The 19,801-nt window shown below is 39.8% G+C and overlaps 1 protein-coding gene across 1 annotated transcript in view; it reads left to right on the forward strand.

The window, feature by feature from the left end:
* The first annotated feature begins 719 nt into the window (after nt 1–719).
* Nucleotides 720–19,801, forward strand: part of SGCG (sarcoglycan gamma) — a 111,658-nt gene continuing 92,576 nt past the window's right edge. Inside the window, exon 1 of the mRNA XM_036917423.2 lies at nt 720–977. Within this exon, the coding sequence (XP_036773318.2) occupies nt 924–977 (54 nt within the window). The 5' untranslated portion in view covers nt 720–923. The remainder of the gene's footprint in view (nt 978–19,801) is intronic.

The raw sequence follows: 19,801 nt of genomic DNA on the forward strand, positions 1-19,801 counted from the left end.
CACTATTTCAGATCCTGGCTCAAAGAGCTAACGTGCAACATTGTTTTTGCCACAGCCAAGAATTCCGAAGGACCCTAAAGGGTGCCCCCTAGCGGCAAGACAAGCGTGTCTTGAGAGGAAACTGCTTCTGAGGCCCCAGTGGCTCCAGGCTGGGTGGGGGTCTTGCAAAAGGTATTTCCCCGCAGGGACGCCCTGAAGCGCCGGGATAGGAAGGCGCCGACTCTCCTAACAGTGGGGCACCGGGACCTGAGGTGGGGAGATGCTGCTCTTCCCGAGGGCGCCGAGCCCAGGTGCGCGAGGCAGACGGGGCTGGTGGGGAGACACCCCCGCGCGGGTCAGAGAGGAGCCTGGGGAGCCGCCGACGCCGAGAAGCGCTCCTGCCCTGCGGCGGCGCGCGCGGCCGCGGGGGACGAGCGGGACGGGGGAGGCCGGGGTCGCGCGCAGGGGGCGTGAGGGGCACGGGGTCCTCGGGCAGCGGGAGTCGGGGAGGGGCGCGGGTGGGTGGCGTGGCGGGGGCCTGCGAGTGGTGCGCGGCGGGAGCGCGAGGGGACGCGCACTCTTGCCCGCCTGGCGGCTACCCCGCTCCGCGGGGCTGGGGGACCGGGGCCACCGGGGGCGGGCACGGGGCTGCGCGAGGCGCGGGGCTGGACGGCCGGGCACGAGGCGGGCGCTGGGCGGGGCGTCCGGGGGTGGGGCGTGGGGAGGGGTGAGCGCGGGGTGGCCGTGGAGCGGCCCGGGGCGAGCCCCGCGGAGCAGTCGGGCCCCCACTTTCCTGGCGCCCGGGACCAGGCGGGGCTGTGGGCACCCGCCGGCGGCGGAGCGGCGCCCCCGCCCAGGAGCAGAGCGGTCGCTACGATCGCGGAGCAAGGAGGACGGAGCCCGGACCCCGCTGCCCGAGGAGACACGGGCTCATCCCGCCTGCAATGAGGGGAAACGCAGTGGTCCTTCCCGCCCGCAGACCCCGAGAAGTACAGCAGGTAAAGGGGGTAGCCGCGGACCGCCACTGCGCTCCCAGTCTCCCCAGGTTTCCTCCTCTTGCATGCCCCCAGACTAACTGCCGGCTGCTGGGCGCCCCTCTCCCTCTCCAGCCTGGGCCCAAGGACCCACCGCCGTCTTCCAAGCGGGCTCCCCAGCCCCGTCTGCTCCCTCCGCTCCTCTGTGCCCCGAACAGCGTTGCCCTCCTCATCCGCCGGCCGGCGGGGGCTCTGGCACGACGGGGAGGTGTAGTTGAGAAGTGTAGTTTGGTCTTTGGCCAAAAAACTTTGCTAACTGATGTGCACTCTGACATGACTGAAATCCGTTGTACATAGTGTGTGTGAGAGAGGGAGAGAGAAAGGGGGTGTGTGGAAATGAGAGAAGATAAGAGTGAATTTTTTTTCTGTGAATTGGTTTTGCCGAAACATTGCCCTCGACTGCTGACGAGTCTATCCTTGACATTAGTAAGCAGAGTCCCTGCACCGAGACAGTGCAGAGTTGCGGAGGGCTGACGTAGGCAGTTCAGAGGGGAAACAAAGATTACTTAAAATCACAGTTGGCTCATCACTTGATGATCCCCGCCCCATTATACCTGCTTGTCTCCTGAAGCACCTGTGGTTGGTATTTTTGTATTTGCATGTTATCACTCGGTTAGATCAAAGTTAGGAAGTTGATCATTTTTAAATCACGACTGGACAGTGGGATGTTTATAAATACTGGTACAATACGTACAATTTATCTGTGAAACCACTATTCATCAAGTGATACTGAATGTTGTACAAGTAGATTTATAATAATAGCCCTTCGTTATATGCAGAGTATTTTTGCATTAAGGCTTCCAGGTGTCCATTAAAGCAGGTAAACCTGTTTGTAAAGCAATGGAATTGCATTTATTTTTTTAAAAAGCAAACTTTTTTTTTGTATGGCTCTTCTTGGGATTTTCTTTCTTTAATGTGAGCAGGTGATTGAGAAACTCTGAAAAGTAGGTCTCACAATATTATTGAAAAACATACTTAAACTAATCTCTTGGGTTTTGGTGATGGAATATTTTACGAAAAGGTTCAGTGTCTCTGGTATTAAAACTTCCTCTGGAGGAAATGTGCTTCCAAACAAAGTGATTAGCGTATGTATCCACTGCACATGTATAAAAATATAATGAACTTTTAAGGATGTTTTCAAGTATTTCACCTTTCCTAAATCCTATGTTCTTTTCATGTTTAATGTTTGTTTTTGCTCAATCAGACATTAAATACAATATTGAGTGGATACTACACATAAATCATTTATGCATACAGTACATTTACACTTGGGGGCTTATGAGTGTATAAGGTGTCCTGGAGAACAATTGTAATAAAAAACTATACAGCAATGAATAATACATTTAGTAAATTAAAGTCATTGGAACTACATAGCAGACTGTAAAAGAAATAAGGAAACTTTCATGTTTAACAAATAATTTGCTTTTTTAAACGATTAAAACACCTCTCAGAGATGAGGATAATAATGCTCATTTCGTTTTTAAAGAAGCATTGCTGGAAGATATTTAAAGTAGATTATATATATATTTTAATCTCTATGTATATATATATATATATATACATACACACACACACATACACTATTACAGTTCAGTCACCATCATTTCATTATTTGGTGTATGGATTTTTTACATCTATGAGATTCTCATTTAGATATTTGGTACTTAAGGTCATGTCCTGCAAGAGCACCTATTTTACTGTAGGTAAAGTGGGCAAGTATCTATGACCACAGTTACAGTTAAACAAAAAAGGTTAAGCTAATTTTATTCCTCTAGAATTGTATTTTAGGAAATGATTTATATGGACATTTACAGTTATGGTATAATAACCAAAACATTTGATTTTCTAAAGACTTAGGTTCCTTGTGATTTAAAAAAAATGCCCATTTCATTGTTTCCTGTAGTTAAATTTATATGAAGTAGACACACCTGTTATGTGTTGTCAGTGGTACAGAGTTACCTACATAGATACCCCTTGTTTGAAGTATATTTGCACTTAAGTTTTTGAACATAACACCTTCTAAATTAGGAAACAATGTAACTACATATAACAGTTTGTCTTTTTAACATATCTTTTTATAAGAGGGAAATATTTGTGCTGAAATAGAAGACAACAGGAAAAAGGAGATAGTAAAGTGATGTTTCCTAACTATTTGAAGGTGATGGACATCTTTGAAAATCTGGTGATAGTTACAGATCTGAGGATCTTGAAAAATCTGGACTTGATTTCAAGAGGCTAACAGTTCTCAGAGAGTTTTGGACCCCTGGCTGAGGTCACCTACATTAGATTCTCAGCATGTAGGCTTGGTTGTTGCACGTACAGAGTCTTGAGTCACTCCATTATAACAATTATACATTCATAATTAAATTAATAATAAAACAATGAAAACCCTGTTTAGAAAGGTAACACAAACCAGGTATTAATTTATAAAAATATGCTTATGATATTTTGCCAAGTAGACTATTTGTTGCTAGACTTTTTTTCTAAAAATAACATATAATAACTCACCTGAATGACAAAAAAGGAAATTTTTTAAATATGAAAAACTTAACTAAAGTCATATTGCGTTGCAAACAAAGGCCTAAGTAGCAACCAAACTTAAAAAGGCAATGGCTATGTAAGAGTCGTGCTTTTATAGAGAATGTCTACATGAATCATTGAATTATTATTATTTTTTTAAATAATTATTTTTTATTGAAGGGTAGTTGACGCACAGTATTACATTACATTAGTTTCAAGTGTACAACACAGTGATAAAACATTTATATACATAATTCTAGGTTCCAGCTATCACCCTACCAAGCTGATACAATATCTTGACTATATTCCTTATGCTATACATTACATCCCGGTTACTTATTTATTTTACCATTGGAAGTCTGTCCTTTTTTTTTTTTTTTTGTGAGGGCATCTCTCATATTTCTTGATCAAATGGTTGTTAACGACAATAAAATTCTATATAGGGGAGTCAATGCTCAATGTACAATCATTAATCCACCCCGAGCCTAATTTTCGTCAGTCTCCAATCTTCTGAGGCATAACAAACAAGTTCTTACATGGAGAACAAATTCTTACATAATGAATAAGTTACATGGTGAACAGAACAAGGGCAGTCATCACAGAAACTTTCGGTTTTGCTCATGCATTATGAACTATAAACAGTCAGTTCAAATATGAATACTCATTTGGTTTTTATACTTGATTTATATGTGGATACCACATTTCTCTCTTTATTATTATGATTTTTAATAAAATGCTGAAGTGGTAGGTAGATACAAGATAAAGGTAGAAAACATAGTTTAGTGTTGTAAGAGAGCAAATGTAGATGATCAGGTGTGTGCCTGTAGACTATGCGTTAATCCAAGCTAGACAGGGGCAATAAAACATCCACGTATGCAGAAGATTTCTCTCAGAACGGGGGGGTGAGGTTCTAAGCCTCACCTCTGTTGATCCCCAATTTCTCACCTGATGGCCCCCCTGCGACTGTGCCTGTCTTAGGTTGTTCCTCCCTTGAGGAATCTTACCCGTCTCTGGCTAACCAGTCATCTTCCGGGGCCATACAGGGAAATGTGAAGTTGGTAAGTGAGAGAGAAGCCTTATTGTTTGAAAAGGTTAGCTTTTTACTTCTTTGCTTATTTATGCCCTGTGGCTTCTATGCCCAGCATTTGTCTTGCGGTATCTTTGCCACTTGGAAGAATTATGATACTCAGTAAATTTGATATGAGGCACGAATTTTATTTAAGGGTTGTAATTAGGAAGGAAGAAGAAAAGCTATAGAAGTAGCAGGCGGAAGAAAACATGGGAAGATTGATTATTTCTTTGACATATCTTCTCGTAGAGTACTTCAGCATGTATAGGTTTTAAGCTACTACTTAAATTGCGCACACACATTAACATAATAGGAGTATAGTTACATAACCAAAGCATATCTGTAATTACCAGCCATCTCCAGTGAAACCAAGAAAACCAGTTAGGCACCCCAGGCATTTGTGAAAACTTATCTATGATATGGTGGACACCGTCCAACTGAACGTGAACAGTCTGAGAGAAATCAGACAAACTAAAACAACCCATTCCTGGGGCATGTTCACATCCCTTATGTTCTTTTAACAGTAAATAGTCTGTAGTTGTAAGATTTTGGAGCGCTACAATTTGCACTTCTCCTAATTCTTGGTTGAGTTCCAACAGTATAGATCCAGTCAAATTTGTTGTTTTACTGTATGTACAGGCCAGCTTAGATATCTCCTTCCTCATTCCCATGGCAAGTCCAGGAACTGGTGGGATGAGTGCATCTACAGCTGTAGCAGTGCGTGGATCTTTGTTGGGGTTTTTTGATGATCATCTTCTGGCATGAGTCTTCCCGAGAGTGCTGATGTTGGAAGTTCTCTTTCATATCGTATCTTAGTTCATTTTCGGGGTAGCCCAATTAGGCTTTGATCTTCTGTATAGACGCAAACAGACCCTTTGCCTACACTCATATATGCCCTTTATACCCTTGTGTAGAACTCATTGGAGGTTACCACACAGGAACTGCCCTTTTTTTTTTTCTTTGTTTTTGGTATCACTAATCTACACTTACATGACGAATATTATGTTTACTAGGCTCTCCTCTATACCAGGTCTCCCCTATAAACCCCTTTACAGTCACTGTCCATCAGCATAGCAAAATGTTGTAGAATCACTACTTGCCTTCTCTGTGTTGTACAGCCCTCCCTTTTCTCCTACCCCCCATGCATGTTAATCTTAATACCCCCCTACTTCTCCCCCCCCCCTTATCCCTCCCTACCCACCCATCCTCCCCAGTCCCTTTCCCTTTGGTACCTGTTAGTCCATTCTTGAGTTCTGTGATTCTGGTGCTGTTTTGTTCCTTCAGTTTTTCCTTTGTTCTTATATTCCACAGATAAGTGAAATCATTTGGTATTTCTCTTTCTCCACTTGGCTTGTTTCACTGAGCATAATACCCTCCAGCTCCATCCATGTTGCTGCAAATGGTAGGATTTGCCCTCTTCTTATGGCTGAGTAGTATTCCATTGTGTATATGTACCATATCTTCTTTATCCATTCATCTATCGATGGACATTTAGGTTGCTTCCAATTCTTGGCTATTGTAAATAGTGCTGCGATAAACATAGGGGTGCATCTGTCTTTCTCAAACTTGATTGCTGCGTTCTTAGGGTAAATTCCTAGGAGTGGGATTCCTGGGTCAAATGGTAAGTCTGTTTTGAGCATTTTGATGTACCTCCATACTGCTTTCCACAATGGTTGAACTAACTTACATTCCCACCAGCAGTGTAGGAGGGTTCCCCTTTGTCCACACCCTCGCCAACATTTGTTGTTGTTTGTCTTTTGGATGGCAGCCATCCTTACTGGTGTGAGGTGATACCTCATTGTAGTTTTAATTTGCATTTCTCTGATAATTAGCGATGTGGTGCATCTTTTCATGTGTCTGTTGGCCATCTGTATTTCTTTTTTGGAGAACTGTCTGTTCAGTTCCTCTGCCCATTTTTTAATTGGGTTATTTGTTTTTTGTTTGTTGAGGCGTGTGAGCTCTTTATATATTCTGGATGTCAAGCCTTTATCGGATGTGTCATTTTCAAATATGTTCTCCCATACTGTAGGGATCCTTCTTGTTCTATTGATGGTGTCTTTTGCTGTACAGAAGCTTTTCAGCTTAATATAGTCCCACTTACTCATTTTTGCTGTTGTTTTCCTTGCCCGGGGAGATATGTCCAAGAAGAGGTCACTCATGTTTATGTCTAAGAGGTTTTCGCCTATGTTTTCTTCCAAGAGTTTAATGGTTTCATGGCTTACATTCTGGTCTTAGATCCATTTTGAGTTTACTTTTGTATATGGGGTTAGACAATGGTCCAGTTTCATTCTCCTACATGTAGCTGTCCAGTTTTGCCAGCACCACCTGTTGAAGAGACTGTCATTTCGCCATTGTATGTCCATGGCTCCTTTATCAAATATTAATTGACCATATATGTCTGGGTTAATGTCTGGATTCTCTAGTCTGTTCCATTGGTCTGTGGCTCTGCTCTTGTGCCAGTACCAAATTGTCTTGATTACTATGGCTTTATAGTAGAGTTTGAAGTTGGGGAGTGAGATCCCCCCTACTTTATTCTTCTTTCTCAGGATTGCTTTGGCTATTCGAGGTCTTTGGTGTTTCCATATGAATTTTTGAATTATTTGTTCCAGTTCATTGAAGAATGTTGCTGGTAGTTTCATAGGGATTGCATCAAATCTGTATATTGCTTTGGGCAGGATGGCCATTTTGACGATATTAATTCTTCCTAGCCATGAGCATGGGATGTGTTTCCATCTGTTAGTGTCCCCTTTAATTTCTCTTAAGAGTGACTTGTAGTTTTCAGAGTATAAGTCTTTCACTTCTTTGGTTAGGTTTTTTCCTAGGTATTTTATTTTTTTTGATGCAATTGTGAATGGAGTTGTTTTCCTGATTTCTCTTTCTGTTGGTTCATTGTTGGTATATAGGAAAGCCACAGATTTCTGTGTGTTGATTTTGTATCCTGCAACTTTGCTGTATTCCGATATCAGTTCTAGTAGTTTTGGGGTGGAGTCTGTAGGGTTTTTTATGTACAGTATCATGTCATCTGCAAATAGTGACAGCTTGACTTCTTCTTTACCAATCTGGATTCCTTGCATTTCTTTGTTTTGTCTGATTGCCGTGGCTAGGACCTCCAGTACTATGTTAAATAACAGTGGAGAGAGTGGGCATCCCTGTCTAGTTCCCGATCTCAGAGGAAATGCTTTCAGCTTCTCGCTGTTCAATATAATGTTGGCTGTGGGTTTATCATAGATGGCCTTTATTATGTTGAGGTACTTGCCCTCTGTTCTCATTTTGCTGAGAGTTTTTAACATGAATGGATGTTGAACTTTGTCCAATGCTTTTTCAGCATCTATGGAGATGATCATGTGGTTTTTGTCTTTCTTTTTGTTGATGTGGTGGATGATGTTGATGGACTTTCGAATGTTGTACCATCCTTGCATCCCTGGGATGAATCCCACTTGGTCATGGTGTATGATCCTTTTGATGTATTTTTGAATTCGGTTTGCTAATATTTTGTTGAGTATTTTTGCATCTACGTTCATCAGGGATATTGGTCTGTAGTTTTCTTTTTTGGTGGGGTCTTTGCCTGGTTTTGGTATTAGGGTGATGTTAGCTTCATAGAATGAGTTTGGGAGTATCCCCTCCTCCTCTATTTTTTGGAAAACTCTAAGGAGAATGGGTATTATGTCTTCCCTGTATGTCTGATAAAATTCCGAGGTAAATCCATCTGGCCCGGGGGTTTTGTTCTTTGGTAGTTTTTTGATTACCGCTTCAATTTCGTTGCTGGTAATTGGTCTGTTTAGATTTTCTGTTTCTTCCTGGGTCAATCTTGGAAGGGTGTATTTTTCTAGGAAGTTGTCCATTTCTCCTAGGTTTCCCAGCTTGTTAGCATATAGGTTTTCATAGTATTCTCCAATAATTCTTTGCATTTCTGTGGGGTCCGTCGTGATTTTTCCTTTCTCGTTTCTGATACTGTTGATTTGTGTTGACTCTCTTTTCTTCTTAATAAGTCTGGCTAGAGGCTTATCTATTTTGTTTATTTTCTCGAAGAACCAGCTCTTGGTTTCATTGATTTTTGCTATTGTTTTATTCTTCTCAATTTTATTTATTTCTTCTTTGATCTTTATTATGTCCCTCCTTCTGCTGACCTTAGGCCTCATTTGTTCTTCTTTTTCCAATTTCGATAATTGTGACATTAGACCATTCATTTGGGATTGCTCTTCCTTTTTTAAATATGCTTGGATTGGTATATACTTTCCTCTTAAGACTGCTTTTGCTGCGTCCCACAGAAGTTGGGGCTGAGTGTTGTTGTTGTCATTTGTTTCCATATATTGCTGGATCTCCATTTTGATTTGGTCATTGATCCATTGATTATTTAGGAGCGTGTTGTTAAGCCTCCATGTGTTTGTGAGCCTCTTTGCTTTCTTTGTACAGTTTATTTCTAGTTTTATGCCTTTGTGTTCTGAAAAGTCGGTTGGTAGGATTTCAATCTTTTGGAATTTTCTGAGGCTCTTTTTGTGGCCTAGTATGTGGTCTATTCTGGAGAATGTTCCATGTGCACTTGAGAAGAATGTATATCCCGCTGCTTTTGGATGTAGAGTTCTATAGATGTCTATTAGGTCCATCTGCTCTACTGTGTTGTTCAGTGCTTCCGTGTCCTTACTTATTTTACTGCCCAGTGGATCTATCCTTTGGGGTGAGTGGTGTGTTGAAGTCTCCTAGAATGAATGCATTGCAGTCTATATCCCCCTTTAGTTCTGCTAGTATTTGTTTCACATATGCTGGTGCTCCTGTGTTGGGTGCATATATATTTAGAATGGTTATATCCTCTTGTTTGACTGAGCCCTTTATCATTATGTAGTGTCCTTCTTTATCTCTTGTTACTTTCTTTGTTTTGAAGTCTATTTTGTCTGATATTAGTACTGCAACCCCTGCTTTCTTCTCACTGTTGTTTGCTTGAAATAAGTTTTTCCATCCCTTGACTTTTAGTCTGTACCTGTCTTTGGGTTTGAGGTGAGTTTCTTGTAAGCAGTATATAGATGGGTCTTGCTTTTTTATCCATTCTGTTACTCTGTGTCTTTTGATTGGTGCATTCAGTCCATTTACATTTAGGGTGACTATTGAAAGATATGTACTTATTGCCATTGCAGGCTTTAAATTCGTGGTTACCAAAGGTTCAAGGTTAGCCTCTTTAGTATATTACTGCCTAACTTAGCTCGCTTATTGAGCTGTTATATACACTGTCTGGAGATTCTTTTCTTCTCTCCCTTCTTGTTCCTCCTCATCGATTCTTCATATGTTGGGTGTTTTGTGCTGTGCTCTTTCTAGGAGTGCTCCCATCTAGAGCAGTCCCTGTAAGATGTTCTGTAGAGGTGGTTTGTGGAAAGCAAATTCCCTCAGCTTTTGTTTGTCTGGGAATTGTTTAATCCCACCGTCATATTTGAATCATAGTCGTGCCGGATACAGTATCCTTGGTTCAAGGCCCTTCTGTTTCATTGTATTAAATATATCATGCCATTCTGGTATGGCATGATAATATATCATACTCTTCTGGCCTGTAGGGTTTCTGTTGAGAAATCTGACGTTAGCCTGATGGGTTTCCCTTTATAGGTGACCTTTTTCTCTCTAGCTGCCTTTAACACTCTTTCCTTGTCCTTGATCTTTGCCATTTTAATTATTATGTGTCTTGGTGTTTTCCTTCTTGGATCCTTTCTGTTGGGGGTTCTGTGTATTTCCATGGTCTGTTCGATTACTTCCTCCCCCAGTGTGGGGAAGTTTTCAGCAATTTTTTCTTCTAAAATACTTTCCATCTCTTTTCCTCTCTCTTCTTCTTCTGGGACCCCTATAATATGGATATTGTTCCTTTTGGATTGGTCACACAGTTCTCTTAATATTGTTTCATTCCTGGAGATCCTTTTGTCTCTCTCTCTGTCTGCTTCTATGCGATCCTGTTCTCTGATTTCAATTCCATCAATGGCCTCTTGCATTCTATCCATTCTGCTTATAAACCCTTCCAGAGTTTGTTTCATTTCTGCGATCTCCTTTCTGGCATCTGTGATCTTCTTCCAGACTTCATCCCATTTCTCTTGCGTATTTCTCTGCATCTCTGTCAGCATGTTTATGATTCTTATTTTGAATTCTTTGTCAGGAAGACTGGTTAGGTCTGTCTCCTTCTCTGGTGTTGTCTCTGTGATCTTTGTCTGCCTGTAGCTTTGCCTTTTCATGGTGATAGGAATAGTCTGCAGAACTGGGACGAGTGACGGCTGGAAGGACTTCCCTTCTTGTTGGTTTGTGGCCCTCCTCTCCTGGGAGAACAGCGACCTCTAGTGGCTTGTGCTGCGCAGCTGCGCGCAGACAGGGTTTCTGCTTCCTGCCCGGTTGCTATGGAGTTAATCTCTGCTGTTGCTGTGGGCGTGGCCTGGCTCGGGCAGCTACTCCAAAATGGTGGAGTCGCATTGGAGCAGGAGCTGCTGGGAGGCTATTTATCTCAGTAAGGGGCCTCCCTGCTCCTTGCAGCCCAGGGGTTACGGTGCCCAGAGATCCCGGATTCCCTACCTCTGGATTAAGTGACCCGCCCTGCCCCTTTAAGACTTCCAAAAAGCACCCACCAAAACAAAACAACGACCACCAAAAAAAGAAAAAAATTTTTAAATTTAAAAAAAAAAAAAAAGGTGATCGTTCGTTTTTCTTTATTCTCCGGTGCCAGCCTCAGGCCTCTGCTCACTGGTCTTTCTGCCTTGTTTCCCTAGTATTGGGGTCCCTATCCCTTTAAGACTTCCAAAAAGCGCTCGCCAAAACAAAACAGCAAAAAAGAAAAAAAAAAAAAATTGGTCGCGCGCTTTTCTTATGTCCTCTGTCGCCCAGCCTCCAGTGCCCGCTCACTGTTCTTGCTGCCCTGTTTTCCTAGTATCGAGGGCTCTGCACTCTGGCCCGGATGGCTGGGGTGGGTGTTCGGCAGCCCTGGGCTCCGTCTCCCTCCCGCTCTGCCTGCTCTTCTCCCGCCGGGAGCTGGGGGGAGGGGCGCTCGGCTCCCGCGGGGCCGGGGCTTGTATCTTACCCCCTTCGCGAGGCGCTGGGTTCTCTCAGGTGCGGATGTGGTCCAGATATTGTCCTGTGTCCTCTGGTCTTTATTCTAGGAAGGGTTGTCTTTGTTATATTTTCATAGATATATGTGGTTTTGGGAGGAGAATTCCGCTGCTCTACTCACACCGCCATCTTCCGCCCCTCCTCATTGAATTATTTATGTGAAATTCTACGGGTTGTGTTGTCATTGAGGCTGTGTTGCATTTCACAGGTGTGGTGATGTACAGACATTTGACTGCAGATGGCTTCTGAGGGTAAAGGAATGTTTATATTTTCCATCATCTCTGCTTGGCCAAGCTCTCCTGAACACTGGCCTGTCTTTGTAACCATGGTTTCTGTCTCTATATCCTCCTTTAAGAGTCTTGACTCCCTCTTTATAATCCACCCACAATTCAGAAAGATTTGAGGTAAACAACCAATAAATTATTCCCAGATAAATTCCTACTTACATTTGCTCGTTTACCTCTGGTTTCTAGCATTCTAAAGAGTGCTGCGTTTACACTGATGGGGCTCCTCTTTTATGCCAGGCACTTTGAGTATTCCACTTCACCACGTCTTCACAAGCGTCCTGTGGTTAAGGCCCCTCTTAACATAGAAGGAAATAGTCCAGAGAGGCTGTAATTTGCCAGGGTGGTTACTCAGCAGGGCCAAGTAATAACAAGGGCCTGATAGCAAACCCACGCTTTCCACCAGCACAGCACCCAAGAAAACTTTTATTATTTGCGTTTTATTCTTTGGAATATGCAATAGCTCAAATGATTAGATCATGTAACTAGTGCTAGTAAGACACTGACTCAAGGGAAATGAAGACGATTTCATTTAAGGTTAATATTAAGTACTATAAAAGAATGCATATCATTAATCTTAGTACTGTTAAAAACTCACAGAATTTTTTTTTGGAAACTGTAGAAGTCTCTTATGTCTTCATCCTATAATTAAAATGTTTTTCTTTGCTTTTTAGTAAGTTAGGTAAATACAGGAGGTTGATAAAATAATACCTTACAAAACAGTATTCCATTGGCAAATTTTGAGGTGCATTGAGCATAGTAGGATGGTATTTTAGCCCATTGGTACTTTTTTATGAGAGATTTAAATTTTATTAATGCTTACCTATGCAGGTGATAATTCTATGGCCCTTTGTATATCATATTTTATTGCATCATTTTTGCTTTTCTTCCTTTTTCTTTTCCAATTCCTGAACTTTGAGGTGTACCTAAGTGGAGGCAGGCATGACTGACCCACCTGGAGTGCTAAGGGAAACGTATTGTAGTCTCTTTATTTGACCTGGCTCGTGCCCAGGCAACTCTCCTGCAGTGTTTCTTTAAAAATAGCACATGCTCTGCTTAGGGCTCCATGTGCTGCCTCCCACCGAGAGTCTTTCCTCAACTCCAGAAAAGCAGAAGGCACCATCTCTTTGTCTTGTCCCTTCCTCCTTCCTTTTCTCTCACTGTCACTGGGTGGATGTTGGCCCTTCTCGTTCCTGTCTTCCATTTCTTCTTGGGTGGCTGATTCCCTCATTCCCCAGCATGACAGTTTAATTGCTCAAGTGGTTTGTAATTTTTTGTGAGCTCATCGACACTGAGAGTTATTCTTAGACAGCAATCTCAAATGTACCGGGTGTGAAAGTGTCTCCAGGAACAGCTTTGCTTCTGCATCTGCTGGGATCCCAGGGTTTATGTGGGTCCTGGAGCAGTTTTTACATAAATTTCATGCTTTAGGATTACAGCATCACATGTTTGTTCTAAATTTGGCCAAACTCAGACTCACAAAATACACAGGCTTGGGGTTGGTACAAGCTTCTGACTTTGCTTTTTTTCAGTGGTTCATCTTTCCATTCACCACCTTGGAGGGGAGGGAGCCTCTTCTTGTACTGTCTTTGCATGTTGGGAGCTCAGGCCTTGCTCTGGCCAGAGGCGAGTCTCCAATCCTTGTTGGGCATTAGGAATCAGCTCGGCCACTAGGCCCATAAGTGGGTCTAATAATCTGAATACCTCTGTGTATAGCACCACCTCCCAGCTGTCCCTGGGTTTGATTTCCATCCTTGTTTCTAGTCCTTGGATGTTTTCCATTCTTTCCTATAACTTTATACATATATGTATATATATATATATATGCAGATACACACATACATAGAAGTTTATATATACACATATATAATTGCATTTTGTACAAGATTTCTGTGTCTTGGTGCTAAAGTGGTGCTTTCTCATACCTTCTCTGTTCATTGTAAGGACTCATATGTGTGATACATTTCATTTTGGGGGAGCAGTTTCCATGCGAATATTTTTAAAGAGAATTATGAAATAAATTTTATAATTAAGTTGAACTTCATATTCTCAGCTAGACTTACAAAAGAATTCATGATGTTCATTACCTAAATTTTAAAACAGCCAAATTTTAACCAACTTCTGAAATTTTAAAATTAGAGATGTTAAATGATTTATTAAGTATTTAATGATGGTATAATAAAGATAACTCTTAATTATTTATGTTGATTATGTAATCTGTGGGTTATTTAGGTTGGTTATCCAACCTGTTGCTTATTCTTGAGCTGTCTATATCTTTACAATTAAATTTTGTTTTTATTTAATAAAATTTCTTCCAATGTGGTTGGAAAATGAAAATAAACATCAGGACAATCAATTTTGTTATTGATTAGAGTTTGAGAAATTGGTTGCTTACAATTAATAATTAAGGTTTTATTATTGGAATTAAGGTTAATTATTAAAAACTCAAAGCATAGTATGAATTTGGAATCAAAATAGGTACTTAGTAAGTACCAGTTGATTTTAATTTTTTAATTTTTTTAGAAGGTAGAGGGAATGTAAAGATTCACCTCTTGGATTAACAGTAATAATTAGATACAATAAATTAATTTTTTTAATAATAAAATCTAACTAAAATATGACTTGCATATCTTACAATATTTATTTCCACTGAGATATATCAGGATTTGGCAAACTTTTTCTGTAAAGGGCCAGATAATAAATATTTTAGGCTTTATGGGCCATATGGTCTCTGCCACAAATACTCAACTCTGCCGTGGCAGCAACCGTAGAGAAAGTGAAGCACATAAGCATGGCTGTTGCCCAGTAACACTACTTGCAAAAACAGGCAGAGGCTTTCTTTAACACACAGACCATAATTTGCCAAACCCTGATCTATACTCATCAAAACAGTGAATTATAAAGAAATAATGTTTTGCTGTGAAATATTTCTCTACAGAGATTGGTATTGTCAACCTTAACAATTCAACAACAAAAGCTATGGAGCAGCAAATGAGTTTGTTCAAGAATAGCAGAGGAATTGCAATTTGGGACAGGCAAACAGTGGTAAACCACAGACAAGTCCAGAGAGCAATTCAGAACAGGCAAACTATGGGGAAGCACAGGCAAATCCTTTTTTAGAAGAAAGAAGGGATGCAAGAAGTGTTGTCTTGAACAAAAGTTCATTGGAGGAAAATGAGTTTGAAGTGGAGGTGGCTTCTCATTGTCTGCAAGCGAGGGCAGCCTGGCTATTGCAGAGCTAAGAGGACACCTCGCCCCTTCCTGCTAGACTGTGTGAACTGTGGTGGGTGTAGTGTGGAGAACTCCCCCCTTCATGGCTTCCCAACTCGGTTTTGAATGAGGTTCCTTTCATTCATTTTTACATGTCCCCCTTTGAACAAGATCTTTCCTCAAAAAGCATCACTGATCAGGAGTCAGGTTTTCTGTCTCCTGTGGTTTTGTCCCTCTATGCTAGGAAGAGCTTTTCCTGGTTGTCATGCAGGAGGGAAAGAGCATGGTGATTGGAAACCATTTAAGGTCACATTGAGCAACAAGGAAGGGCAGGAGGGAGAACTCCCAGGCATTTCCCATTCAAAGTCAGTATCTTATCAAGGGCATAAGCATTAGAGATTATCTTGAAGCACTGACCCAGCATCACCCTATAGGGTATGTCATTTCTGCAAAGATTTGACAGGCAATAGTCACAAAGCTTAAAAATGATTATACTAAACAAAATGAGGAGCAAAATGATGAATCCAGTTTATATAATGGTCTTAAATCAGGTGCCCAAACCTGAAGGTGACCAGCTAAATAGATCAAAAGATTAGGGGTCAGTTTTCTCCTAGCCTGAAATAAAAAAATTGCTCCAAATTCCCAAGGTTACACCCTTGCAATGACCTGGGAGATACAAATGATGATGTTATCTTTCCAGGCCAGTGCCAGAGTAGAGGGAAAATGAAGAAGAAGGGGTTTTATGCTTAAAGTATGAAGGATATCATCTGGTATGGAAGCAGTTAGCCTTGATGTCAGCTACGTTTCTTCCTGGTCGGTTTCATTCAGAAGTCTCAGCGTTTGGGGCTGGACATCAGGGGGAGAATTCTTTATCTGTGAGGTGTGTACCCAAAGGTCAAGTCCCTGAAGTCTGGCTGCCATCTGGATAGTGAGAAGTCCCCGTCAGGGAGGTTCAAGGGCAATGTTTGTTCTTAGTGATTCCAAATCTGAAGTATGGGAGAAAACTGGAAATGTTAGTCTGGAGAGTCATAGCCAAATACCTTAGGAGACTAGAGGAATTTAGCATGTCATCCAGGTTACAGGTATATAACAAAACCGCAAAGATGGCAGGATTAGAATCTAATACAGATAAAGGTGCAAACGTATTTTTTCTCTCTATAATTATCCTCGTTATTATTCTCCGAAGATAATAGCAGTAAAGTTGATTTGTTTGCATTAAACTTGGCCTGATTATTTACACAACTGTAGCAGGAACAGTGATTTATCATTATAAGCTTTTTTAAGACTGCTTTGCTGAAACTTTTTATAAGGAATCTCAGATTGAACTTTTAAAAACCTGAGGCCAGGACTTTATTTGCTCCATAAAAGTCAACCTTAATCCCTTAAAGCTGGTCATATCTAAGTCTGTATCTCTCTCTTAAATATGACAATCCAAAGTCCTGGTAATATAACCAACATTATTAATTCTGTTCTGTTTTAAGGAGAATAGATTTTCATTGAATTTATGCAAATAACTAATTATATTGCCATAAGAAAAACTCTTTAAGAGTTTCCTAACTCTGGAGAGATCAGATAGGGAAAAAAAGAGAAATGTTCCATCTTGGTTCACAAAGGTACATTTTACTAAATTTCTATAGTCATAGATAGCTTAAGAGGAAAGGTTTTCTTGTATCTGGAAAACAAAGATTAAAGAACCAGCAATATTTTCAACAAAAATGCATAGAAGTTGTAATCATCCTCATCAGTTCATTCAGTCCCAAGTTACTAATTTTTGTTTGAGTCCAGTTTTTCCATTAGTTCTGAAAATATTATTCAGTTCAATTTTATAATCTCAAAGTATGAATCACTTTTGTAAGTACATTTTTGCAAAAAGTTTTAGAATAGGACAATAAATGTAAATGACAGAAGACTTAAAAATGTCCATTATTAAAGATGTGATGAGAGTACATCACAGAGGAATTGATAAGGAAATTTGGCTATTTCTGTAACATACATTTTAAGACAATAACTGGAATTATGACTGGCAGCATTATGCAGAGACATCTGATTTTCAGGAATTTCATAGGATTTTTAGAATATTTATATTAATAATATTCATCTATACAATATAGCCTAAGAAGGTTTATCATCAGTTATTTGGCTGTGCTTTCCATGTAATTTAAGGTATCAAAAAAGCCTAATTAGTTTCACATCTTCATTTTTATAAGGACAGAGAACAAATCTTTTGAGATATTCCAGGGGCCCTCTGGAAAAATCCCAAATTAGCTCAATGTCAAAAAGGCTTGTTAGAATTCAACCTGGGGATGTTTGTCAGAAATATCAAAAGAGTTTAAAACACTATGTCAAACTGGGTCGTAGACTGCTGTGAAACTATACTTAGTTATCTATTTAACCATGAGGTTAGTAGAGGATGCTAAAGGTAAATACAGAAAGGCACATAGTTCTGAACCAAAAATTTTAAAGGTTCAGAAGACTCAGTTTGCTTAGGTAACCAAAGTCTGGTAAAGACAGCAAGCATAGGAAATTATTTTGAAAAAAAACACAGACTCCTTCTTTTTATTAAAAAGGATTACTTTAAATGATAAAATCTTTTACAATCTCTTATCAAAAGCAGACTGATAGTCCAAGAAAAAATTGTACTTTCAGCAAATGGAAGAAATTAAGGTTTAATTTTATATAAGTACACTTTGATATTAAAGCTTATTTTTAAAGCCCTTATAAGAAATCTATTTTATCTTGTCTAACCTGATCATACATAAAATTATTTCTTCAAAATTCCTTTTCCACAAGCCTTCTACAGCTTATGTCTGTTTTAGTTCGTCCCTTATTCTCTTTCCCTTAGAAACAGTCAGCTTTACTTTAGGACAATATCATTTTTCATTTCCCTCAAAAATTCATGTCCATTCCTCATACCTTTTCTAACCAAAACTAAAAATAGCCTACTTTCCTGGAATACAGAGTTATTTCTCTTATTATTTCAAATAGCCTTAATTACATATGTTAACTAGAATTCTTAGTCCTTAGAAACCTTCATTTCTATTGAAAACTAAGCCATTGTGAACTGTTAGATCAGCATTTTTTAGGTTGGCAATTTTATGAAAACATTTCATAATCCCCATATACATATGCTTCCTCATGGTACAGTTTTTCAGTATGGAACCAAATATGTTTAGTGATCTAAAATCTTTTATTTCTCTGTATTAAGAAGCCAGAATTGGATAGACCTAAGTTCAGTAATTAATGTTTCAGGATCTACCTTATTAGGAAATCATCTGGTTATTCAATGAATTTAACTTAACTCATCATTTAACTAACCAAAACTTTAAGGTTTGAGGTTACAAAAAAGATTGGGTTAAACTACTTGAAAAGTTCACCTAAAAGTGTTTTATCCTAGTTATATCAATTTAATTTACTTATTTTTAATATTGTGTTTAGATTACACACAAAAACTTCATGAGACTTTAGACAATTAGCTGTCAGCCCAGGCTATTTTCTTGCTGACAAATTTCATAACAGAGATAACATGAACTTACTGGACTTATAATAAACCTAGGTGGAATAAAGTTTTATATTTAATGCTAGTAACTCTAAAGAGACACCTGCTTTAATTGAACCAACCTGAAACTAGCTTTTATATTGAATATTTTCCCAGATGATGTGAACCTGAAAAACACCTGGGTTTCTATTATATTTCTGAGTAATCTATATAAGTACTCCATTTCCAAGCCAATTAAATACAGCTCCTTCTATAAATTAGTTGGCAGTATCATCCAGAGATATAAAAATACTATATCTATAATGTAAGTACATGTACATAAATAAATGCATAGACAAATGCAAATATAGACCTTAGAAGGCACTTTCAGGATCTTTTCTCTGAATTTTAAATGATCTTCCCCCCTTTTATTTTTCTTCTGGTAAGAATTACCTTCCTAAAATCTTTGCTTTAATATTTACTATAATATTTATTATAATATTTATAATCTCAGAAGCACAAGAAGGAATCAAAGTTCTTCCAAGAAGGACTTTGGTTTCTTAAGGTCTATCATCTACAAGGCTTTTAGCATAAATAGGGGAGGTTCTGGGACTGGTGAAAGGAATAGGTAAACCTTGAATTGGCGCTAGAGTTGCATTTATAGTTTTGCAAAGATTTGTAAGATAAGGACAATTGAATTGGTTGCAGCCTAAATGGCGTCATGGTTTTATCCACCCTTCAAATTACATGATCTTTTATAGTAAATCCTTTTACAAAGACCTCAGAAGGTTCCTTTCTTTGTGTGCCAAGTATATAGTTTCACTTTAACTTAGGGGAAGAGAGCTGAAAAAAAAAACCCCATCAGGCTCTATCAGCTTTTGTTATGAATTCAGTCAAATAGTGGCCTCCATTTCTTTCCCCTTTTTTATCTATTTAATATCAGGAGGTAATCCACCTGTAAAAACTTTTGAGAATACTCCCTGGGTTTAAGAAATTCTTTAACTATGTTGCTTAGTCCATAGAGTGAGATAGTGAAAGGTATAAAGTAGGTGGGCGCAGGGTAGAAGGAAAAAAGCTAATGCCAGGAACAAAGACCAGGGAAGGCAAAATAGCCTTCAAAAGCTTTTTTGTCTTCTTTCAGTTGTTTGCCTCAGTTAATTTAGAA

This window comes from Manis pentadactyla, chromosome 2 (assembly GCF_030020395.1).
Source record: "Manis pentadactyla isolate mManPen7 chromosome 2, mManPen7.hap1, whole genome shotgun sequence".
Lineage (NCBI taxonomy): Eukaryota > Metazoa > Chordata > Mammalia > Pholidota > Manidae > Manis > Manis pentadactyla.